General features: G+C 37.6%; 1 protein-coding gene across 1 annotated transcript in view; it reads left to right on the top strand.

Annotated features, from left to right (window-relative positions):
* LOC118851722 (solute carrier organic anion transporter family member 1B1-like) overlaps nt 1–6,993 on the top strand; it is a gene marked incomplete at its 5' end in the record, with an annotated part of 51,252 nt that extends 44,259 nt beyond the window's left edge. Inside the window, 1 exon segment of the mRNA XM_036761233.1 lies at nt 6,439–6,993. Within this exon segment, the coding sequence (XP_036617128.1) occupies nt 6,439–6,655 (217 nt within the window).
* Nucleotides 6,994–26,606: the final 19,613 nt, after the last annotated feature.

Raw genomic sequence — 26,606 nt, 5'->3', positions numbered from 1 at the left:
ATGCTACAAAGAGATAATATGTTCTAGCAGAAATAACTGAAGTTTGCTTTTATGTTGTACTTTATTGCATACAAAAGAACTTTCTCATTATACGCATAAGCTCTTTAAAAATCACTAGAAAGGAACTAGGAATAAAATATCTAAATTTTGGTCTGTACTCAACTGAAGCTGCTTGAGTAAGTATTTAACCTCTTAATGTCTGTTTCCTCATATGTGAAAACAAATCTAGCACCTCCTCTACATATTTCAGGACATTGTAAATCAACTCAATTTAGTTAAAAAACATATAGTTGGTATCTTATATATAGAAGACACTGGTGATACAAAGATGAAAAATGACAAGTTTTTGCCCTTACAGTACTTATAGACTAAGAGGATGGGGTGAGACAGATGCAGAAATAGTTATAATTAAATATTAAAATGAAAAAAGTGCATAGAAATCAAACAGAGGGATATGAAAGTAGGGTTCATTCTAGCTGAGGGGAACAGAGTTGGCATCATGAAAGAAGAATAACTGGCCCTGAGTCTTGAAAAAAATAAGGGATTTCAATGAATAGAGGTTGGGGATACAGTCATTGGGGGTGGGGACTGAATAAAGTATCACAAATTTATTAAGTGAACTTCTAGGAGTGGAGTCAACATGCAGAGTAGAGAAAACATTCAGCCAACCTCTCCCAACATTCTTCTCCAAATAATTTCAAAATAATGAATCAAATTAAATTCTAGGAAGTCAGAACCAATAAAAAATCAAGCTAAAACGTTCTTCCAGCTTATGACAACTTACAAGGTTCATAGGAAGAATCCGTGACTCTGGGCCAGTCCCAATACAGGGATGGGACTTCATGGTGGTGACATAAGCAAAAGCAGTGTTGGGGGCTCTCAATTCAGAGACAGTCAGAGTTCAAGGGCAGAGAGGAACACCTTTGGTTATGAGGGAGAAGGGGCCTTGCAGAGCAATATCACTTTTGATCACAAGGGATCAGGACTCTAAAGAATAATGTCAACTTCAATTCAAAAGGGAGCAGGGGCCCTGAGAAGCAGTATTGATTGCAATCCTAAGAGATCAAGGGACCATACAATGGACCAAGAGAGCAGTAACCACATATCTTCCAGTATCATACCACCTTAGAAGCACCAAAAACTGCCAAACCTCTGAAATTACCTCTAAAAACAGTAGTACAAAAAAGCCAAAAGCTTGGGACAGTGCCCTTCTCTCTCTCTTTACAACTTTAGCATAAAGTTCAAAGTTAAGAAATAGGGTGGAAAAATTACCAAACACCAAAAGAAGAACCTCTCCATAAAAATCTACTATGGTGACAGAGAAGATCAAGACACAAACTCACAGGAAGGAAATGATATCAAAACAGTTACAAAGCTATATGAGTTGGACACAAACCCTACAAAATTCGTGGAAGAGGTTTTTAAAAAGAGTTAAAAAAATTCAGAGTAGAAAGTGGTTGAGTTTCACTACACTTCCATTGTTCTCAGGTACTGTTAACCTGTTTATGGATTTAACAGGTTCAGAATGACTGAACTCTTTGGTTCACCTTTGGTATTGGTTTCTTGCCATGGTTATTTGACTGTATGCTTATGTACTGAGTTAAAGGTTAGAACTGAGTTCCTCCTCTGCTCTTGAGCTTAGAGCCACACAGCTAAATTATTGGAATGTGTTCCTTGCTCTGTACGTAGCTAGGGCGTCTCTTGCTTGTGACTGCAACCACTCCTTTTCACTGTGGAGCTGTGCCCTGGAATTAGGTAATGGATGACAAAACTGCCTGCTGGCTCCCATTTCTTTTCCCAGCACTGGTTTGAGTCCCCTGGGATGTCTTTCTTCCTAGTCCAACCTTTAACCTACTCCAAAAAAAATCTCCACTATAACACACCTGACAAATGCTCATCATAGCCAAGAACAGATAGAAATTGCCATTAGCTTATGTACCCCCAGGGTTATTAAAAACTTGTCAAGTGGCATGGGGAATACTTTGATTGGATTTTTAAAAATGATTTCTAATCAACAAAGTAATGAAGCTCTTGATAAGCCTTTGGAAAAACATAACCCATTCATCATAAATCTCTTTACAAGTCTTTCATTTAATGCTTTTATTTTATGCGTGCTTAGTTCTAGCTAAAATATACACCCTTTCATATTAAATATACATGTTTATCCATATCAACTTAAAAAATCATATATATGTATGTGTGTATACATGCCTACACACACATATATACATATATATGTATATATATGTTTATATATGTATATATATAGATATGTGTGTGTGTGTCTAGTATATATATACTAGAAAGTTTGCTGAAAGCTAAAGAATACAAGGAATGGAAAAAGTCAATGCTAATATTTTCCTCTGAGTTTGCCAGGAAGTATAGTCTATGTTCTATGTGTCGATATGGTAGTCATCTAGTCCCTCTTTGAAGAGTTCCAAAGAAGAGGAAGCTGCTATTTCATGAAGCAGTTTATTTCATTTTTGTATGATGATAAATGTTAAGAAAATTTGGGGTTTTTTTCTAATATCAAACCTAAATTTGATGCTGAAACTTGCACTGGTTGCTCCTAGTCCCTCTTGGACATGACAGACTTCCAATTCCTGAATACACCTATCATGTCCCTGAGGCTTTCCTTCTCCAGTCTAAATACCTATTCCCTTTGTCCCCAACAAATTAACATGCGATATATATCCTCATATAATGTTTCCTGAATATATCATTGATATCTCAATCTTAATTAGTTTAACAGGTAACTCTTTTCCCCTGAACCTTCCCATACCATACTTACCCCAATGAACTTTCCTATTTTTTAAGGACACCACCATCTTTAAAAGTAGGCTAGCATGCAAGTTCCGTTTCCCTCACCTCTCCAGCCACCTATCCAATAAGTTGAACAATTTTTGTGGATTCTGTCTCCAGAATATTTTTCACACCATTTTCTTACCTCCCATTCCTCCCATTTCAATATTCAGATCCATTTCATTTTCTCCATTCCAATTGTATTCATCATCACTTCTCTCCCACACTATTGTAATAACTTTCTAATTGTTTCTCTCTTTCTCTCTTTCATCTCCAATACATCCTTGTCAAACTATCACTGTAGTTTTCTAAGATACAAGTTTGTCAATTGTCAACCTGTGTTCTATATATTTTAAAACTATTTTTAGAAAGGAATTTGAACAGAATTTATTTCCTTTGCAAACTTATGTAACTTATTCTGTGTATTAAGAAATATTCTGAGAAGACTGCCACAGCCTTGACCAGATTGCCAAAGGAGTCCATGAGGTAAAAATGGTTAAGAAACACCACACCAGAAGCTAATATAAAATACAAACTCCTCAGGATTTCATTTGAAGTCCTAAAGACTTTTGACTATTCTCTTACATCAAAATTACTTCTCCTGGTTCTTTACATTTGGACAGGACCTCCCCCAACTACACTACATTCTTATGCCTCCATCTTTATGAATTCTTGTCTTCCTTCAAGGCTCAGTTCTTCTCTTTTCCTGATCCTGAACCCACCCCTTCAAAATTGTTAGTACTCCCTCCCTATTAGAACATCTCAAATTATCTAATATTTGCAATTAACCTCATTTGCACTATCCTAACTAGTCTGATGATCAGTCCTAAGATCACTTGAGAAAAAAAAGGAAATCTTAGAAAACTAATTCTCCTTTCTCCATCATACATTAGCTAGCTCATCTACCCAGACTAATAATCCTCTCCTGTTTTTAAATCTTTTTGCCTCTACCATAGCTACAATATGATATATAATAGATACTTTTTTGTGCCCTGAGCAATCATTGACAGCCTCAGATAATTGGAGTATTACTATTAGAATTCTTGACCTTCGTATTATAAGACCATGCAATTCTATTGTATTTCTTTTCAGTTACCTGATATGATCTCTATCACTTGCACATTTGTTGACATAATCCAAGTTTCCTTCTTTCTGTGTCATGCTAATAATTTGTATTCAGGTATTTCAAACTGAATGTCCCATAAAAATCTTAAACTCAGCAGTCCCAATCAAAACTCATTATCTATCTCTACCCCTATCAAAAAAAATCCCCTCTTCCTAGCTTCTCAATGATTATCTAGGACACCACCATCTTCCAAGTTACCCAGGCTCTCAGTGTAATTGTCATCCTCAATCTGTCACTCTTTCTAATGGCCCATACGTAATCATTTGCCAAGATCTGCCCATTTTAGTTTTGAAATATTCTCGTATGTGCCCCCTTCTTTCTTGTCACCTGGTCACCAACCTGGTACAGAGCTTCATCACTTCCTATGTGTATTTTTTTTCAGTAATCTATTGGTTGGCCTCCCTGCCTCAGGTCTCTCCTTACTCCAGTTCATCATCCACTTAGCTGTCATTTTGATATTTCTAAAGTGTGTACCCAAACATATAACCATTCTAGTTAATGATGTTCAGTGACTCCCTATTACCTCTAAGAACAAACATGAAATACTCTGTCTTTTAAAGCTCTTCATAACCTGGTCCCTTCCTACCCTTTCAGTCTTACTCTGTAAGCTCTTATACCTTCATTATGATCCAGTAACAGTGGTCTACTTGTTCCTTGCACAAGACAATCCAACTCCAGCACTGTGTATTTTCACTGGCTGTCCCTCATGCCTAGAATTCTCTTCCTCCTCATTTTTGCCTTCTGGCTTCTGTAGCTGCCTTCAGCTAGATATTTGTACATAGTTGTTTGCCTGTTGTCCTCACCGTTAGACTGTGACCTCCTGCACAGAAAGCAGGGACTGCTTTCTTTTTTTACACTGTATCTTCAGCACTTAATGAAATGCCTGGCATAGTTAAACACTTAATAAAAACTTACTGATTCGACATGATCAGAATTTCATTCTTGAAAATATCTCATTTCTCTTGGACTGATTTTCACAATTGACCATGAGAATCTAGCTATATTTCTTGGAAATCTTTTAATTCTACTCTCTCAAAATTTACAATCTGTTATATTGCCATATTATATTCAGATTTCCCCCTCTTTATCACAAGCCTCAGAAGAAATGTTTGTTTCATCTATAGATTCCATTTATTTCCACTCTGGCAACCATTTTTTTTCTTATTGATCAGAAATAGACCCAGTTCCTCTTTCTAACTTTTGAAAAATTTCTGAACATCATTAAGGCAAGTGAAAAAGATTATCCATTTATTTTTTCCCCACAGGAACTTAGGCAGATCACAGGATGACAGATTTAAAGCTTGACCCAGGTTCTCTAACTCTAAATCTTGGACTCTTTTTCCCAGACCAATGCCTAGATAATTGAAATCCTCTGCCTACTACAACTTCTTTCTGTTGCCACATTCATTTTTTCCATTTTTTTCCTTTTTCCTAAGTGGATTAGAGCGTATTTACACCATGATATTGCTTCTGTTTCTGCCAAGACACCCAAGACTCCCAAATTTAGCTCATGCTTTTCATTCCATAAGGATATTTTTGTAATAAACAGTCACTCTCTACCATCACATGAATCTAATTTGTTGCTATTGAATAAGTTACACTTTTCTCTCTCCATGGATTATCCAAGAATCTCATCCTCAAACATCTTAGTGATATCCATGTTACTCTTGTATTAGAGGTGCTCATTACAAAAAAATTCCCAAAACGAATTTGGGATATTCTTTTGTTTATTTTGGCTGAGACTCTAGGAGACCTAAGGAAATGTGTTTGTTAAGCCACAAAATATACTGGAGCTGATTCCCTTCTTCTAAGTACATTTTTTACAGTAGTTCACAAGAGGGGAGAATAGCTTTTACTAAAAGGATTAAAATAAGTTGGCATTCTTTGAATCTGCAAGAATTAGTAAGAAAGTGTATGTGCAGGCAAAGTGGCATGGATAGAACATGGTTTTGGAATTAGGAGGATCAGGATCTAAAACCCACATCAGTAACTTAATAGCTATTGGACTCAAGAAGTAATTTAACTGCTCTCAGCAGTTTCCTGATATGTAAAAATGGAGCTAATAAGAAAATCTACTTCATAAGATTGCTGTGAGAATCATGAGATAGTAAATGTAAAGCACTTTGCAGACCTTAAAGCAAATTATAGGATGTCTCAAAACTCTTAGGGCAGTTTTAAGTTATTAAGGGCTAGTAGAACTGAAAAGTACAGTAAGATTTTGTATAAATGTTAGCTACTAATACACATACACAGATTATATATATATATATTTGTATGTACGTATGTACATACACACATATATGTACATACATATGTCAGAAATTCCTAAATTGATTTATGAAACTACCTTTTTTGGTCCAGTTACTCTTTTAAGGGGAAAAACATGATTTTAATTGTTTTTATCATATGTATACTTGTATTATTTCTATAGTTAGCAATTCATTGTAAATCTAATAGTACATAAATAGCTGCATTTCAAAATTTATGACTTTTTTTGTATCTTTTTACAGAAGCAAATTCTTTGGCTTGATTTTAGGAATAAGAGCACCAGCATACATCTTATATATCATTTTATACATTATTATGAAGAAACACTACAAGGAAAACAGTACTGTGCCTTCTAAAGGTGAAGAAAGAAATGGAGATGAACCAAATCTTAAAGAACCTTTAAACAATATTGAACAGCTGGAACTTTCTGCTAATGTAGATAATGAAACACATGTTTAAAAAAGCCTATATGTTACCTGTTCACTAACTTTGTCTCCTTCTTTAGTGAGATCCAGAAGGATCGGAAACCTGAATATAAGGTCTAATCAGGTCTCTGAATTAGTTACCAACCTCCTATTGAGCTCAGCAGTATTGATTTCTGTTCCTTTTCTCTGAGAATTCTGATGTTGTTGTCTCGTAGAGAATTAATTAAAAATATGAAACTGATAATTGCATGAAATCTAAATGAAATGGATGTGTTGGAATATATCTTTCTGCACTGTAGTTCTTTGATTATAAGGAAAAATACATTGTGCACATATCATGGATCAATAAAAGTAATTTTTGAGATTAACAAATATTTGTAGGTTAGGATTTTCTCTGTTAATTACTTTGCTGAATTAGTCAAATAGGCAGAAATTCTGGGCACAGTTCAAAAGAGAGAAAAACTTCAGGTAATATTTAACTCCCTTGAATCAAAAAGAAAATGTGGCCATTCTCTTATTTGACAAAGTTAACCCATCTGCCAATGTATGGAATCCAGCACCTATTATGAAACTATAGCTTTCTTTCCCTAATGTTAGCATAAAACCATTCAGACATAGGTGCCTACTGTGTTCCAGGAATTGATTGAACCTCTGGGGATAAAAATAAGAAAGAAAAGACAGTCCCTGCCTTCAAATAGTTTACAATGAATTGGGGGAGAAAATACACAAAAGGAGTAGGGTCAGCTAGTGGTTAACTGGTGAGGAGACATGATGTTCATGGAATTGAAACCAAGCAAAGAAGTTAATAGATAATGAAATTTTAGCTGGAAAGTTCTGAGCTTTCTAATAAAGTAAAATGGAGAAAAGTTTATTGCTTCACACTCCAGTCTTCTAATCGGGGAAGCAAGGCAGCTGAGAAGGAAGTGAAGTGCAAAATTCCTGGAAGAGCAGTAAGGGGCCAGGTTACAAATAGCTTTAAATGGCAGAGAAGTTTATACTGATCTTGAAGGTAGTACTGAACCAACGGAGCAGGCAATTGACATGGGGAGATTTACATTTTAGAAAAATCACATTAGTAGTTTGAGTGGTTGCTGCATCAGAATAGGGAAAGATGGTCAGGGAAACTAGTCAAAAGTCTGTGGCAAGTAGTCCAGGTGAGAACCAATGTGAATTTGATCTAAGCTTGAAGCTCAGATCTCGGCATGGAGAGCAGAAGACATCCACAAGGGGGAAGGGAAAGGGAATAAGCTTTTTTGTATAGCACACTATGTGCCATGCACTGTGCTAAGCCCTTTACAAATTTTACATTTGATCCTCACAATTCTGTGAAGTAGGTACTATTTTATCTTCAGCTCACAGTTGAAGAAATTGAGTTACACAGAGACAAGTGACTTATCCAGGGTCACAGAGTTAGTAAATTTCTGAGCCCAAATTTATGTTCAGGTCTCCTTGAATCCAGAGCCAGCATTCAATCTGATATTCCACTAGCATCCTCTATGCAAGTGAAAAAATGAAATACAGTCAAATAGTATATAATTGGGAATGGCAAGATTTGGCGATGGGATGTATATGTGAGATGAATGAGAATGAGGAACAATGGATGAAAAGTTATAAGCAAAGCATGAGTAACTGGGAAGTTCCAAAGATTTAAGTTCTTGTGGTGAAAAGGTAATAATTTCTATTTTAGACATCTCATGGGATTATGATTCTTATGGGATACATTGTGTAGAATGGTCAAGAGATTTTTCTACATGAACACGAGTCAGCAGTATGATGTTGAAATATTTTTTTTATAGAAACCTAATGTTATCCTGTACTTCACAATGAGAACATTCCTTATAAGAATAAGAATAAAATAATTTTTCTGTATTCTTTTGTTGATGACTATTCTGATGATCTGATTACACATATTTAGTTCTGGTGGGGGGAGATGAAGAAGGAGAAAGAGTATAAGAGGGAGGAAGAGGATGAGAAAGAGAAGAAAAGAGAAAGAGGAGTAGGAAGAAATTTAGTCTTGTTCTGTACCACCCTCAAACTTGACACAATAAAAAACTTCCTAAAAAGACAATGGAATGAGCTGGGACATAACTTGGAACAATGCACAAAAATTACTAAACAATCTGCTCTTTGACCTAATTATTTTATTGCTGGGCTTATACCCAGAGAGATCAACAAAAGAGAAAAAAGGTCCTGTATGTCCAAAAGGCTGGGCGTCTAGTTGGCGTAGTGCTGGGCTTGGAGTCAGAAAAATTCTTCTTGGGTTCAAACCTGGTCTTAAACACTTACTAGCTTTGTGACCCTGGGCAAGTCACTTAACTACTTAACCCTGTTGGCCCTAGTTTCTTCATCTGTAAAATGATCTGGAGGAGGAACTGGCAGACTACTCAAGCATCTTTGCCAAGAAAATCCCCAAAAGGGTCACAGAGTTAGACACAACTGAAAAACAACTCAAAAACAACAAAATATGTACAAAAATATGGCAGGTAGTTTTGTGGTAGCAAAGAGCTAGAAACTAAAGAAATGTCATAATGAAATAAAATTGCATCATAAAAAATTACCAAGATGATGGTTTCAAATAAATGGGAGTGCAGAGGCAGCAACCCAAAGGGAAGAGGGAGAACATTCCAGGAATGGGAGACTGCCAGAGACAATTCCAAGAACCAATAGATTGTCTTGTTTGTGGGACAGCTAGAAAAGCCAGTGTCTGGATCAAAGAGTAGACACTGAGAAATAAGAACACTAGAAAGGTAGGAGTGGGGCTAGGTTATAAAGTACTTCGCATGACAAACAAAGCACTTTGTATTTGCTGCTGTGGGCAATAGGAAGCCACTGGAGTTTATTTAAGCAGGGCAGTAACATGATCAGACCTTTATTTTAGGAAAATCCATTTAGTAGCTGAATGGAGAATGGACTAGAGTATTTTTTTTGTAAATTTTTTATTCATTTTTAAACTTAAATACAAGAAGAAAAAAGAACATTTCCATGTACACAGCAGAACATGAGAGGATTCATTATAAGCTAATAACTTTCCATTACAAGAAAATCTATATAATAAATACTACACATTGTTTTCAAAGCTACCCAGCTTTTCTTTGCTTCCTTCTACTCATTCTTTTGTTCTCTGCTATATACTTTTCACTTAACTTTTTCTCTCTCCTCTCCCTCCCCTGCCCAAGTGAGGGCTACAAATAAATGTGTACATATATATACACATATACATATATATCTATATCTATATCTATATCTATAAACACATACATATATACCCATACATGTATAGAGATTGTCAATTGAAATTTCCCCCCAATTTTCCACATTCTTTCTATTCTAAGAAAATTTTAATTTAAAATGACCAAAATTGTCCATTTTATACTTCAACAATGGTCTCCTCTTATAAAATAGTTTAAGGTCTGAAACTGCTGAATATCCCTCCTTTGCATCTTTTTCCCTCTAATTTCTTTGAAATTCCTAACCTTCTGTTCTTCCAAATGAACTTTGTTGTTTTTTTTTTCTAATTCAGCATATTTTTTTACTTATTTAATTGGGATGGCACTGAAAAAATAGATTAGTTAGGTAAAATTGGCATTTTTATTACATTGGCTTTACCTACCTATGCACAATAAATACTACTCCAATTATTTAAATGACAGTATAAAAAGTGCTTTATGTTTATGTTCATGTAGTTCTTGCATCTGTTTTGGCAGGTACACTCTCAGGTATTTTATACTATCTAGCTATTTTAAATTGTTCGAAACAATGCTGAAAAATATTGGTAGTACCTACAGTAGTTTCCCTATTTTTCTTTCAATTAAATCTATTTTAGCTTTAATTTTGAGACCATGCTTACCACCATGCTTTTTCACATAATAAATTCTACTCCAGCCCTTTATTTTTTCTGTGTGTATCTCTCATTTTTGTTTCCTGAAAGCAACATATTGTTGAATTCAGATTCAGATCCATTTCCGTTTTATGGATAAATTCATCCTATTCACATTCTAAGCTATACTTACTTGTTGTGTATTTACCTCCTTCCTATTTTTCCTCATTATCCCTCTCATCCTATTTATGCTTTCCCTCCTCATTCCTCTAATTTACTTCTACCCATTACCTTGCTCTCATATGCCTTAACCTACCCACCTTAGTAAGAGTCCCTCCTTTAGCCTCTCTCCCTTACCTTATCCCCTCACCCTCTAATTATTACATTTAGAAGACTTTTATGCTCTCCTAATCAGCCATGCAACTTCCACACTGTCTATGAAGTGAAAGCTCCTGAGGCTGAGGCTTCTTCCCAACCCAGCTGTCCCCAGGGCTTGTTGACTCTGCAGAGTGGGCCTGGAAGTATTTGCCCTTCACTTAGGCTGAACCTCTAGTCCTGGAGGTTGAGTCTTTCCTGGAATCTTCTGAAGTTGTCTTAGAGGGATGGCTGCTTTCCCCAACTCCTGTTTATTTCTGCTGCTCTGCATTCACTCTGAGATGATATTCTGTCTTTTTTGTGGAAGAAATTTGGAAACCCTAAAGTTTTCTACCTATCCCACTATAGTCCCAGAATCTTCTCCTAGTGGGAAGAGCATTAAGGCAGGCATACCTACCAGAAGGCTATGGCAATAACTAAGGCTTGAGGTGATCAGGGCCAAAGTGGTGGCAATCTCAGAGGATAGAAGGGAGCATATTCTAGAGATGCTGCAAAGGTAAAATTGGCAGGCCTTGGCAACAGTTTGGATGGTGGTGTGGGGACAGTGAGAAGTAGTGAGGAAGCCAGGATGAATCCTACATTGGTAGCCTGAAAGACTGGGAGGTGTTTCTCTCTACAGTACTGGGGAAGGTAGGAAATGATCAGGTTTACAGGAGAAGATAATGAGGTCTGTTTGGGATATATTTAGATTAAATGTCTACTTAGTTCAAGATGTCTGAAAGACAATTGGAGATGTGATGTTTCAGGTCAGCAGAGATATTGGGGCAAGAAAGGTACCATCAGCATGTAGATGGTAATTAAATCCATGGAAGCTGAGGAGATCATCCAGTGAAATACTACAGAAGGAGAAGAGAAAAGGGCCCAGGACAGAACCCTGAGGAACACCTACAGTTAGAGGGCATGATCTAAAGGAGGATCCAGCAAAGGAGACAGAGAAGGAGTGGTCAGATAGGTAGAAGGAGAACCAAGAGAGAGTCGTGTCCCAAAAACCTAGAGAGAAGTGACTTCCAAGGAGGATAGAGTGATCAACAATGTCACAGGCTGCAGAAAGATCAAGGAGAATGAAGATTGCGGAAAAAGTCACTAGATTTGGCAGCTAAATGGTCATTAATAACTTTAGAGAGAGCAATTTCAGTGGAATGATAGAATCAGAAGCCAAATTGTAAGGCATAAGAAGACAGCAAGGGGACAGAAAGTGGAAGCACCTATTGTGGCTGGCCTTTTTGAGAAGTTTAGCTACAAGGGGCAGAAGAGATATAGAACAATAGCTAGCAGGGATGGAAGGATCAAGTGAGGGGTGCTTCCAGAATACGGGAGACATGGGTATGTTTGTATGCAGTAGGAAATGAGGCATTCAAGAGGGAGAGATTGAAAATAAGTAAGACTAGAGGTGACAAAGGTCATGGTGCTGATCAGAATTCCTAAGTCTTTTGATAATTGATTTTCATTACAATTCCTGTCTAAGGAAAGGCCTGCAAGCCAGCCAGATACATCAGGAAAAACAAACCTTTAATGAAACTTTAAGCAGAAAAATTTTTGCTCTTTTCACCCTTTTTCCACGAAGCTATTCAGAACATAGGATAAAAGGATAACTGAATGTACCAGGACACAGAAAGCATTTGATTTTGACAGCATATACTCTATATTACAGAAAACCTTACATCAAATAATCCGGCAATATCAGTTTGGCCTTTGAAAGTGCAGAAAGCATTAGAATTGAGATGCCTAACCTTAATTTTCAAAAATATTTGGATAAATGGGTTTCTTATATGATACTATATATTATATTTTATAGATTAAAAAAAAACCATTATTCTGAGAAAGGATCCATAGGTCTCTCTACACTATCCATGACACAAAAACATTAAAAGCCTTACATATTACTATTAAGATAGAAAGTATTTAGTTTTATATTCTCAAAATATAAAGGTATCAAGAGAAATATTTATTTTTTCTGAATTTTCTTAAGTTCTTTTCTATATAGAATAGCTGAAATACCTAGGAGAATATGTGTGAGATGTTCTCAGGGAGCAGAAATACAAAATGAATGTCCTTTTCTCAGTATTTAAGTAAACAAATATTGAGTTGTACCAGATAAATCATTCCCACTGCTAAAGTCAGGTTAATGAGCATTTATTAAATGCCTACTATGTGTCAGGCAACTTGCTAAGCTTGTAGGTGAGGGAACTTCAATGTACTTAATATAATTTCAAAATTCTGTGAGAATGTAAATGTCAAATTTTCATCAATATAGGCTTATACTAAATGGAAGAATCTGGAAAAGAATGAAAATAATTTCCCAGAAGTTTTCACTAACTAGATAATGTCCTTCTATTTATCCAAGACTACAGACAGATTAGATTTTTAATCATCACTGAACTGATTAAAAATGACAACAACATGACTACTTAAAGACAATCTGTCCAATATTAACAGATGAAGGGATGAATGCATGTGGTGCTGCTGAAGTTGAATTCTGAGTCTAGGTAAGGACCTTCAGGATTTTTAATTAAATATTTTTCTGACCCCAAAATTTGGGCAAGCATTATGAATGATCTTGAGAAATGTTTCATATTACCCACATAATGTGTATTTTAAGACTTTATTTACTCAAAGCTTCTTAAAGCTACATCTGTGCTATTTTTACTTTGTAATTAAAAATAAATTTGAGAAATGGACATAGAGCAATTTTGAAATGAGCAGCATTGTTTCTGCTCTTCGGTAGATAATTTGTGTTGTCCCAACTAGCCAAGGCAGGATGTGTGAATGGGGTCCTGATTCCTCTGCTCCTTTTGTCCTATTCCTTACACAACCTACCACACAACTGTTCCAAAGACACTTTCTCACATCCTATACCTACCTTATTTTTGAGCAGGTCCCAAGCAGAAAAGGTACTGATGGTAGTAGTGGTGAGGGTAACTGTGAGAAGTTGAATGAGAATATGAAGATATCAGGGAATTAACTTTGGCAATAGTTGCTGTAAGTATAAGGAGAATTCAAATTTCAAAGTAAAAAGACAGATAGCAAATGAGAATAGTATCCCTGAATCAAAGTGCCAAGTAATACAGTCAATAATAGAGATGTGATTGTTACCCAGGCAAGGACCTTCGCTCCAAATTCAGTGATTTTCTCAAGATACTGGAATCACCTGATGCTTCCAAACAGAAGCTACCTCTCCCTTTTCTGATTTTCCTTGGAACTTCATCCAGAATTCTCTTCAATTGTGGAAATATTAGCTTCCTTATATCATAGTCTTGCTTCTTTCTTTGTGATCCCAACCTGTGATTTCATTGGTTTAGGAACTCCCAAAGACAGTATCCCCTCTACCACTGCAGATCAGCAGCTGTTTCACAACACCATTATAGAGAATTGCTTGGGGCACTGAGATGTTAAGTTACACACAAAGTAGAAAAGAGTGGGACTAAAACTTAGATTTTATTGACTTGAATATTAATTCTCTATCCCGAGTTCAAGGCTATCTCTCTGTATCGTACACTTGAACTGTCTAGTCTGTCTTAGCAGGTCATAAGCAATTTATGTGTGGTAAGCTTACCAATGTCTTGGGTAGGGTAGGTGTGCAGTATTTTTTTAATTAATTGAATTAAAGAAAATAACTCAGAACAATGAATATATCATTGGCTTTGGAGACAGAGAAACTGAGATCAAAACTTGTCTTCTATACTTATGACCTTCATGACCTTGGGCATTTTTTAAACTTCTTTAGGATTCATTTTCCTCACTTATAAAATAAGAAGGTTATATCTGCTGATCCTTGAGATCCCTTGCATCTCTACATTTGTGATTTAATATTATTTAATAAATCAATTTTGTCATTGTGTACATTACTGATAGATTGGACTACTCCTAAGATCTATGATTTGATTGGTGTGAACATTCTTCCTACCAAAGTACAGGACAACCTTTCAACAACATAATAGATATATCTATGATTTTTCATGGCCAAATAGGTTTATCCCCAATTGGCCAGCCACTCCTATATTGCTCACATCAGTCAATCAATCAATAAACATTTATTAAGTATCTCCTGTGTGCCAGACACCCTGCTAGGCACTGGGGATACAAAAAGAGGTAAAAGACAGTCTCTACCTTCAAGGAGCTTACAATTTAATGGGGGAAACAACAAGCAAAAATATATACAAAGCAAGTTATATATAGGATAAATAGGAAATAATTAATGGAAAGAAGCTACAAGTATTAAGAGATGTTGGAGTAGGTTTCCTGCAAATGATGGGATCTTAATTGCTGAATGAATCTGGAGAAACTCAAGAGACTGTGTTTATTGAATCCTCTTAATTTGTGCTAGCCAAGCACATCTGAGACCTTACTAGAGCAAAGCAATCCTACTACTCTTCCCTAATTGATTTCCTAATGCATTCCACACAGGAGCTGTTCCAAACCTTTTCTTTCTTCCTCAAGCCTCCCATGCTACTTCCTCCTTCAGCCCTCTCTGCTAGGATAATTACTTTTTTCTTCACCATAGAATTGAGTCAATTTACCAAGAGCTCCCTGCTCTCCCTCCCCATCTCGTATCCTTCTGACATCATTCTCCATTATTTATCTGTTACACCAGTCTCTGATTATATTACCCTCTGCTTACTAAGGCCAGACCTTCTACCTATATGGCTCTTTCTTTCCTTTACTAAATTGTCATCACCATTATCCCCATTCTCTCTCAAATGTCCAGTCACCCCTCCTTCACATACTGACTCCTTTCTGCTGCCTCCATGTACACACCTTAGTCTTTCGTATTCTTAAAAAGTCCTCACTATATCTATCATTCCTACTTATGATCACCCTGTAAATTTCATCACTTCTCAGTTAAAATCCCCGAAAAAGCTATCTATAATCAGTGCCTTTACTTTCCCTCTTCTCACTGTCTTCTAAATACTTTGGCTTCTAGACTCACATTCAATTGTTACCTAATTTACTAAAGAGCTTTTAATTACCAAATCCGATGGTCTCTTCTCAATACTCATTTCTTTACTTCTCTGAACCATTTGATACTATTGATCATCTCCTCCTGGATAATTTCTTCTCTCTGGTCTCTCTAGATTTATTCCTGCCTATCTGTCTACTACTTAGTCTCTTCTGGTGGATCTTAATCTGTCTTATGCTTGATAATTGCCGGTGGCCCCCAGAGTTCTCTCCTCGGCCATCTTATTTTTTCTTTACTTTCTCACTTTTAGGGTTCTTCAGCTCTCATGTTTTCATTTATCATTTCTATGTAGATCATTCCCACATCTATCTATTAAACCCTACTTTTTCTCCTGAGCTCATTTCTGTTCTCAAGTTGCATGTCCTGAAAGACCTATCAAATTCAACATATCCAAAATTGAATCCTATATCACAAAATTTCCCCTCTTCTGATCTTCCTTTTTATTGTTGAAGGGAATATCATCTTTCCATGCACCCAGTTTTGAAATGGGGTACTAGGTGGCTCAACAGATAGAGTGCTGAGCCTGGAATCAGGATGTTAGGACTCCTAGTTGCAAGCTCAAATCCAACCTCAGACATTTACTAGCTGTGTGACCCTGGACAAATCACTTAACCCTGTTTGCCTCAGTTCCATATCTGTAAAATGAGCTGGAGAAGGCAAACCACTCCAGTATCTTTGCCAAAAAGAAAACAACAAATGGGGTCATGAAAGGTCATACATGACTGAAAAACAACTCAGTAAGAATCATCATTGACTCCTTTTCCTCACTCATCACACATATCCAACCAGTTTTCCAATCTGTAATTTATTTTTTTACAATTCTCACCAACACCCCTTTCTCTCTATCCACATATCCACAGCCCTCAATCATTCCTTTATCACCTTTCTCCTTGGATTATCGCAATAGCCTTCTCATTGGTTCCTCTGATTAAAGTTTCTCCTCACTCCAATTCATCCTCCATTCAACTGCATAAGTAATTTTCCTAAAGTATCAGTCATACCATGTCGCCTTTAATTCATCAGACAGTAGTGGCTCTCTATTGCTTTCAGGACTATATTTAAAGTAGTTTTTCTTTTCAATTTAATGTTTTATGCCACCTAGCCATTTCATACTTTTCCAATATTCTTACGTTCTACTTCCTTCCTTTCTCTCTTTGATCTAGCCATGCTGGCCTAATCGCTCTTTAGAATGCTAGCTCCTTGACATCATGGACCCTTGATTTTCTTGGTATCTCTTGTGCTTAGCCTAGTGTTTGGCTGATATTAGATGCTTAATAGAATGGTTGTAAATTGATTGTTCATAAAGATGTTTTTAACTGATCCTTAAACAAGGGAAACATTGTCAGTTGCTAGGCCTATTCTCAAAATTCTTCTAGCTTAGAAAGACGTCAATTTCACATCCATGCACATATTTTTTAATGAGTTTTGCTTTATCTTAGACATCTTCTGATATTTATTCTATCTTCTGACACTAAATAGATGTGGATGCTTCTAGAAGATATGGCTTCTCTAGTACTCCTCCAGTACAGAATGAATCGTCTCTCATTGTTCTTGACACACAGGTTCAGATAAAAAGGTCAGTGTACGCTTTGTTCAACACTGTCACTTCTAGGCCCTCCCTCTGCCTTTATTACTCAATAACCTCTCCTCCTTTGAAATTCACTATAATGAAATATATGAACTCCTCAAGAATCCATTGAAGATAACTACAAACCCTCCTTTTTAAATAGTTCTGTACCACCATAACAAAATTCTTCTCCTTTCTCGTTTTAGTCTTTATGATAGCGAATGTCATCATATGTGTTGAGGTTCCCTCAGATACCCTGACCTTTCAATTCTTCAAACTTCTCATCCCCCAATACTTATATTTTCAATATAACTCAGCCAAACATAATCATTCTTAGACACTTAACTCCTTTCAAAGAACAGTTGAAACAGTATCTCCTACAAAAGACCTTTTCCATCTCCCAATATTTTGTGTTGACTTTGTATTTATTTTGTGTTTGTTTATATGTGTAAAATGTTGTTTTCCCAGGTGTAATGTAAGCTCTTTGAGGGAAGTATTTATTTCATGTTTATTTTTGTATCCCCAGTGACTAGAGCATGCCCCAGAACATAGTAGGTGTTTAATAAATGCTTGTGGGTTGTTTTATAAATACACACAAATAGAAGCATGTAAAACATTTAGATCTGAATGTATGAATATATTTATATGCATACATACTTGGAAGTATATAGAGGAACATATAAACATTGTTCCATTACATTGTTTCTATTCCATCTAGCTTTTAAGAGAAAATGACTGCAGTATTTTGTACTTCATTTTTATTTCCTCCAGTGCCTACCAAACATAAATACTATACTTATTGAATAGCATCATGCTGAAATACAATAGTTCTTCTAAGCAATTTGCTGGTAATTACATTGGTAAGTCATTTTGCAACCAGATTTCACATGCTAAGGTTAATTGGAACTGGGTGTTTGACCACGGAAATATTTTAAGTGGATTACCTCATTTCTTCATGGGATAGTAAGTATTAATTAATGTTGTTGTCATTGCTCTTGGGGTTGCAGCTGCTGCTGTTTTTCTTGTTGTTGTTCAGTTGTTAATGTGTACACTAATGCATTGTTGGTGGAGTTGTGAACTGATCCAACCATTTTGGAGAGCAATTTGGAACAGTCAAAGGGCTATAAAAATGTGCATACCCTTTGACCCAGTAATACTACTTCTAGGGCTGTATCCCAAAGAGATAATGGAAATGAGAAAAGGACCCACATGTACAAAAATATTTATAACAGCTCTTTTTGTGGTATCAAAGAATTTGAATTTGAGGGGATGCCCATCGATTGGGAAATGATGAGCAGGTGAACTTCAGAAAAACCTGGAAAGACTTGTATGAACTGTTGCTGAGTGAGGGGAATAGAACCAGGAGAATATTGTACACAGTTACAGCCACATCGTCTGAATAGACTTAGCTCTTCTCAGCAATGCAAGGTTCTGAGACAACTCCAAAAGGCTCATGATGGAAAATGCTATCAAAATCCAGAGAAAGAATCACAGAGTCTGAATGCAGACTGAAGCATATTATTTGCTCTCTCTCTCTTTTTTGTTTTGTTTCTTATTTCTTGTGGTTCATTCCATTGGTTATATTTCTTCTTTACAACATGAATAACATGAAAATATGTTTAATATGAACGTATATTTAGAGCCGATATCAGATTGCATGCCATCTTGAGAAGAGGGAAGGAGGAAGGGAAAAAATTTAAAACTCAAAAGCAGGTGGAACTGAATGTTGTAAACTAAAAATAAATAAATACTTTTAAAAAATATAGTCAATAATATAGTATCTTTTTTTTTAAGCTGCTAAGCCTTAAAACTACTCCACAACTTTTGGGATACTCTATACTGTATTTAAAAACTATGGAAAGATAAATTTTGAAGGGACCTCAGATATCATCTAGTTAAACTCCTCATTTTTCATGTGAAAAGACTGAAGCTTATGAAGATAAACTTATTTGCATGAGACTTTTAAGAAAATAAATAAAAATTTACATGAAGCGATTATAACCACAAGGTACTATTTTAAAAATGGAATGGTTGAATCAGTTAACAACTCCACTCACAGTTCTTTAATGTCTCGTTTTCCCCACATCCACTTCAACATTTGTCATTTACCTTTTCTGTCCTATTAGCCAATCTAGTAGGTATGAGGTAGTACTTCAGAATTCTTTTAATTTGTGTTTCTCCTATCAATATTGAGTTAGAGGACTTTTTCATATGGCTATAGACAGCCATAACAGAAAACAGATATCTTTTAATCATTTATTTTTATTATTTTAATAAATTTGGCTCAGTTCTCTATATATTTGAGAAATGAGGCCTTTATCAGAGAAACTTGCTTCAAATTTTTTTCACAGTTGCTGTTGCTACCTGTATTTCCCTCATTTTATTCTCCCACCCTGCCCTAGTCTATTCTATTGTCTCTCTCCTTTAACTCTGTCCCTCTTCAAAAGTGTTTTGCTTTTTACTACCCAATACCCCAATTTGACCTCTTTTCTATCACTGTCCCCCCACCTTCTCTTATCCCCTTCCCCTCCTAGTTTTTGGTAGGGTATTGAGAGCTCCTGAAGCCTCGCAACTATACTCGGGGTTCCCCCCAAGCCCCAGGCCTTTGCCTAAGCAAAGCACCTGATCTCGCGGACAATGAATGGGGCGGGAGCCGAAATATGGTGAAGGACTCTGTTTATTAGTTCAGCAAGCAGCACCTTTATATCTTTAGTGACACAGGTACATTCTTTGGTTACGTGGGTGAAGGACAGGTAAAAATCAAGACACCTGAGTACTAGGACCACCCCGACTCCGCCTACTCTCCTCCCCTTCTCTTCTTGCGCTAACCCGAAGCTCCCTGCAGTCAGGCAGTCCAGGCAAAGAACCGGAAGTTCCACGTGCTCTGGCAAGCCCAGACGGAGAGCCGAAGTTCCATGCGGTCAAGCAGGTCCGGGCAAAGACCTGGAATTGCTAGGGAGGCAACAAAGAGACCCCTCCTCCTGGCTCCACCCATATCTCAAAGCCCTGAGTTTATCTCAGCAGGCCCCTGGGCCTGGAGGTCCGAGGAGGACAGGGCTCAGCTCTAACTCGGCCCGCAACAACTCCCCCTTTTCTGTTTAGCAATAAGTCAACGGGTAGTGACTCAATGGCTGTATACAGGGCCCCAAAAAACATACTCGTCACTAAAGCAGTACAATATAGCAAAAAAGGCAAAGCCCCACAATGGCTACAGTCTCTAAGACATGACCAAGCCAATTGAGGGTTAAAAAGATCTTAATATAACTCAGAAAATCGTCTATAACACTGTCAGGTTGTAAGTTCTCAAGTACTGCCCCTCCTTCCTCAGTGGCCAATTGTAACACCTGGGTAATTTCTGCTGTAATGTTCTGACTATGAAATAAGGCTTAAATATAACATTCATTATCCTAAGGACACAAAGTAGACAAAAACTTATTATGACCAAACAAAAAACCTAAGGTACTGCATGGAAAATAGTCAAGAATACATTAGGAAATGGGTAAATGTTTTGAAAATACCAATAATTTTTGAAACTATCAATAATCAATAATTGTTCTGCTACTTCAATATTCCACTCAATCAGTATTCCACTCAATGACTTGTACTCCCCTTTTTTGTGTTTGCTGACACCTCACCACTATAGGTACATCTGAATTTTGTCCTTTAACTATCCCCTAGTAAATAAACATTGGAAAGATTGAACGAGGCATTGAAAAATCAAAGGGGGCAGTCCCCTTTGTAAATACAGATACATAGACCCAAAAGGAAAAACAATGATGTAATTGTCCCTTTAAGATTCAAAGAGTCTTTTCCTGTATAGCTGTCCAGCAGGGAGCATCAAGTCTTCTGGTCCTTGGCATCTGCTCCAAACATCTCCAGCACAGAGGCTTCCTCTTCTTCTCTTCTTGCAGGAACCAGCTTTCTGTCCATTCTCCTACAAGAGTAATCTTAGCAGAATTTTAACTTACCGTTTCTAATCCTTATAACCCTGATCATTTTACAAATTCAAAATTGGAACCTTGACCAATTGTTCTGTTTAAGAAATTCACATCAGAACCCAAATTCTTATATTTTACATTACTCATCATTAATTTTCCCCACCAGAGGGATGAGACTCCAGTACATACATAAATACATTAAATAACCAATTTTCAACACAGTACATATAATAATGTCATAAACTTTTGTCATGCCATGTTTCTTTGATGGCATTTTCAGGATAATACACAAGCCTTTCTTCTTTTAACATTACTAATTGTAACAAAGCTTTAGACGAGCTTGATATTAACCAAATAGCAAAATAATATTCTCACAAGCCCTTGACCTAATTGTCTCCATACCATTACTGAGAGAAAACCTAACTTATGCCAATACAAAAACACTGATCCCAGTCCTATAGTAATCTAAGATGTTCCATAATTAATATTAATAGATTTTCACTGTGCTTACAAAACTTTCTGATTAATAGAAATTTTGCCGTCAAGAGAGTAGGGACACAGTAAGGGGATGATATTTTCCCCAGCTTCCTGTCAATTCCAGGCAGAGGCTATGTTAAACTGCAAGCTACATTGAGTCAGGCTTAGACTGCCAGGTTTCAATTAAGGCATCAGGTCAAAACGGTCCCACCTCAGCACATGCTGAACAGTTGCCCTTTCAACCCTGCCAAGAAATCATACCTGCAGCTCATGCTTGCACTCTCACAGGGCTGCTGGCATCTTGGGTCAGCCTTCCTTGAGACTCACACCTGGAGTTAGACTCAGAAAAACAGTCAGTTAACAGTCCCATAAAGTCTTTGAATGGCGAGATTGAATGAATATAATCTCACATTGCTTCAGGAACATCCTTAAAACTAGCTCTAAATAGCTTGTATGCATTTCCTCCCTTGTTCATAAAAATCTTCCCCTTAAGATCATAAATTACTGCTCTAACACATTTGCATCAGTTTCTCTTCAATCTTCCTATTCTTCTCTAATTATGCCTGATCTGAAAGAATTGAGCCATGTAACTTTATCTTTATGTTTTAGATGATGGAATGAATTCAAATCCACATTTAACTTTTCCCATTAATACAGAAATATTCTACAACTTCTCTTTTGTCACTACCTGCTTATTTCTGATTACAGAGATCTGCCATAAAAAAGCATCATATCATCTCACCCAGAACTTGGATAACTCACAGAAAAACTGCAACCAATTAGCTTACAGGTGGAAATTCAGCAGGCCTTCTGAAAATCATACAAAAAAGAGTTTACAGAGCGTTTTAAAAACAACTTAAAACTTATCGTGATATAAACAGGGATGGTCACTAAACTTTCATGAAGAAAAATTATTTGGAGAGCTTTAAAATGAGATGTCTCCTACTTAAAGCAAAATAACCTTTAAACATTTGGATTCATTCACAAATTAGACCATAAACCTCCAGATTAACATAAATACAGCTTTAGATGATGATAAAGGCTTGAAAATCACACTCCTATATTTTCAAAGTATTGTAACAACTGAATTCTTTGTTATTACAGAATTTCTAAATATCACCTATAGGAATTGTTGATCCTGTGACTTCTGGCATTTCTATATTAATATATAAATACATGCATAACATATATTAATACATTAATATCTTAAATACACTTTATTAGGAATATTTGCCTGGCCATGAATGAACTTATAAGAGAAAAGAAAAATTTTATTTGCACCCCGCTATCTCCAAGCTTCATCTTAAGCATTCCAATCCCTGACTCTAATTCTTCTGCTTTTACAAAAAAGGGTTTGAATTAACAAAAAACCTTAGGAATTTTAAAGAGGTGCGCCACTTCCTTTCAAGCAAAAGGAGCAAGCTAAAACAATTTCAGTTGCTGAGCAGAACTGACAAAGGTGAGTTAAAGAGGAACTCAGGATTATCCATGATAAAAATCTCAGTCACAGGTAAATTACCTTGGGCCGGGAAGTCTCATAGAGAACAAAAGAGCCTGCTTATGTTAATTTCCCAGGCGGGGAGCTTCCTTGACCAAAAGTAAAATTTTTAACATTTTTAACACAGTCGTACCTTACATAGACAGAGCTTAATGAATCAAAATCTTTCTGATAGTAAATACCCAGAGATACAATAAAACCTTTCATCATTAACTACAGGTTACAAGCTTCAGCTCCTAAGGTGGAGTGGGGGGGAGGGGGTGTCCCCCGAGCACATGGACCCCAAGCCACGTGGACAGCCTCTACCCCCGCAATCAAACTCCTCCATACCAGTCTCTCTCTCCTTCCCAAACTTTTACCTTAACTTTTTTCTTTTCTTTTTACCCTCTGTATCTCCAATTACAATCTTTCTTTCCCAAACTACCTTGAACATTTCAAGCAAATAAATTACACACTCACCCAGCTTTTCCTTAAACCAGCTGGCTTACTTTTCACCTTAAAACTTAAAGATTAAAATGAGCAACAGCTTAAAACTTTTTGGAAGAGAGAACTTTGAACTTGCCAGTCAAAGGTGAGTAGGATTCTGGAAAAAAGAGAGTCCAGTGGTAATGATGAGGGCACAGTCTCTGGGAACCCCCTTGAATTGGGAATACAGTCTCTGGGAGCCCCCTTGAACTGTCCTTGAATCTTCCAACTGGATCTGGCCTTCCCCTAAGGCCACAAGCCTCGAATTGTCATTAGGCCCAAATCTCTACCGAAACCTTCCCACCCTTGATACTATCCATATCCATGCCTTCAGCTACTTCCCACCCTTAATCCCATTACCTCACCTTGCCCTCCTTGGATTTCCCCTCAAGACCCTCCCTAAACCCCTCCTCTGGTCACCCCAGACCACCCCTCAATCCCTCCTACAATCTTTGTGTATATAATCTCCATCTTGCCTCCATGAAAGTGCTCAGATTCAATCTAATTCAGTAGGTTGAATCTGGCCCGCTTGTGGAAACAGGCGTCACAAGGTGGGGAGATTTCTTAAGACAGCCCATTATGGTGAATCCCTAATAAACTTTGTCTTTTCCCTTGGCTGAGAAGGCTTGAGTCGAATTCTTTCGGCAGGACCCGGTGCGTCAATATTTCGGGGTGTCGACCACCCCTGAACCTTAAACCTCTTCAGTACCTTGTCCCCTCTCCTTGTACTGGAAGACTCAGAGTGTCTCTTTATTAGAGATTCACGCATTTTCCGTATGTGCCTTAGTGCCAAATGGTATAAGAAATTCTGACTTTATCTTAAGCCAAATTAGAACACATTTTCACTTAAATTTAAGGGAAAAGTTCCCGCTTTCTTTCTTTTCTCTCTTCAGATCCTTCAAACTGGCCACATTTGAAGGAATGAAGTGAAAAAGAAAGAGCATTATTTTCCAGCAATTTTCTAAAACTACATTTTTCTCTCTCTTTCTCTCTCCCCCGCCCCTCCCACTCCTCTGAAGAGCCTGGAGCCAGGGAGGGAGAGAAAGAGATGTTGGAGATTACAGGGTGTCAGATTACACACTCACACAGAAGACACAGAGACAGGGAGACACAGAGGGGATTTTTTGAATCCTACACACAAAGTGCTTGGCCCTCTGATGTAACAGAGGCCAGGTGCCATGCTTTACTGGGGTCGTGGAGACCCTGCTTTTAAGATAATCTGGGGCAGATCGCCCCTTGGTCTCTTCCAGTTCTTCAGGAGATATTTTTCCCTTACTAGCTTCTTCCGAACTTTCCTGTAATGTATTTTAAGTTCCCAAATGCACGGATTGAAATTATAATGAGGAGTTGAGGGAGGGGCCGAAGGAGACTTCATTCTTTCCTCCGGATCACAGTCTAAGTTGCCTTTTTCTGGGATCTTGTCCTTTAAGTCTGCCAAGTTTGCAAGTTCCTCCTCTTGCTCTGTTCCAGCAGCCCCAAAAGTCTATAGAACTTTTGTTTTGAAGGAACTTCAGTGTCTGCAGCTGCTGCTGTGATGTGATGCCCCTAACTTTTCTCAAATAAATCATGCATCCTTGCTTCTTGCTAAGCTTGTGAAGCATTCTATGGAATGTCTCTAAGTCCTTAGAGTCTGTAAAGGATGCACACTGCCCCATGATAAGAAGATAGACCTCCTACCTCATCAGCTTTGCTGAGTTGTCCGCAGAGACGAGAAGATAAAGCGTTTCTCTCTGGGTGTGTTGAATCTGGCCCAAGGCTGTGCGCTCGCGTAGTCTTCCCTCCTGTTGTCTCCTTCCTGCTCCCAGAAGGAGGCACCTTGGGTGTCGCAGGTGCACACGGTTGTGGCCGGACCATGTAGTTGCCCCACGATTTGGGCACCACTTGCCCCGGGCCCACGTTGAGCGCCACTTGTTGCGGGTTCCCGAAGCCTCACAACTATACTTCGGGTTCCCCCCAAGCCCCAGGCCTTTGCCTAAGCAAAGCACCTGATCTCGCGGACAATGAATGGGGCGGGAGCCGAAATATGGTGAAGGACTCTGTTTATTAGTTCAGCAAGCAGCACCTTTATATCTTTAGTGACACAGGTACATTCTTTGGTTACGTGGGTGAAGGACAGGTAAAAATCAAGACACCTGAATACTAGGACCACCCCGACTCCGCCTACTCTCCTCCCCTTCTCTTCTTGCGCTAACCCGAAGCTCCCTGCAGTCAGGCAGTCCAGGCAAAGAACCGGAAGTTCCACGTGCTCTGGCAAGCCCAGACGGAGAGCCGAAGTTCCATGCGGTCAAGCAGGTCCGGGCAAAGACCTGGAATTGCTAGGGAGGCAACAAAGAGACCCCTCCTCCTGGCTCCACCCATATCTCAAAGCCCTGAGTTTATCTCAGCAGGCCCCTGGGCCTGGAGGTCCGAGGAGGACAGGGCTCAGCTCTAACTCGGCCTGCAACAGTAGGGTAAGATAGATTTCTATACTCAACTTAGTATGTGTGTTATTCCCTCTTTGAGCTAATTCTGATGAAAGTAAGGTTCACTCGCTCCCCCTCACCTCTCCATTCTCCCCGTCCCCTATAAAAACGTTTTCTTGCCTCTTTTATGTGAGATAATTTCCCCATGCTATCTCTTCCTTTCTTTATCCCAATATATTCCCCTTTCACCACTTAATGTTATTTTTAAACTAATATCTCTTCATATTCAACTCACATCTATACCCTCTGTCTATATATACTCCTTCTAACTACCCTAATAATAAGAAAGGACTGATGAGTTACAAATACCATCTTCCCATGTAGGAATGCAAACAGTTTAACCTTATTAAGTCCCTTATGATTTCCCTTCTCTGTTTACCTTTTTATACTTCTCTTGAGTCTTGTATTTGAAAGTCAAATTTTCTATTC

Source organism: Trichosurus vulpecula, chromosome 5, assembly GCF_011100635.1.
Source record: "Trichosurus vulpecula isolate mTriVul1 chromosome 5, mTriVul1.pri, whole genome shotgun sequence".
Taxonomy (NCBI): Eukaryota; Metazoa; Chordata; class Mammalia; order Diprotodontia; family Phalangeridae; genus Trichosurus; species Trichosurus vulpecula.
The sequence above is the reverse complement of the archived record's forward strand: the minus strand, read 5'-3'. Positions and strand labels throughout refer to the sequence as shown.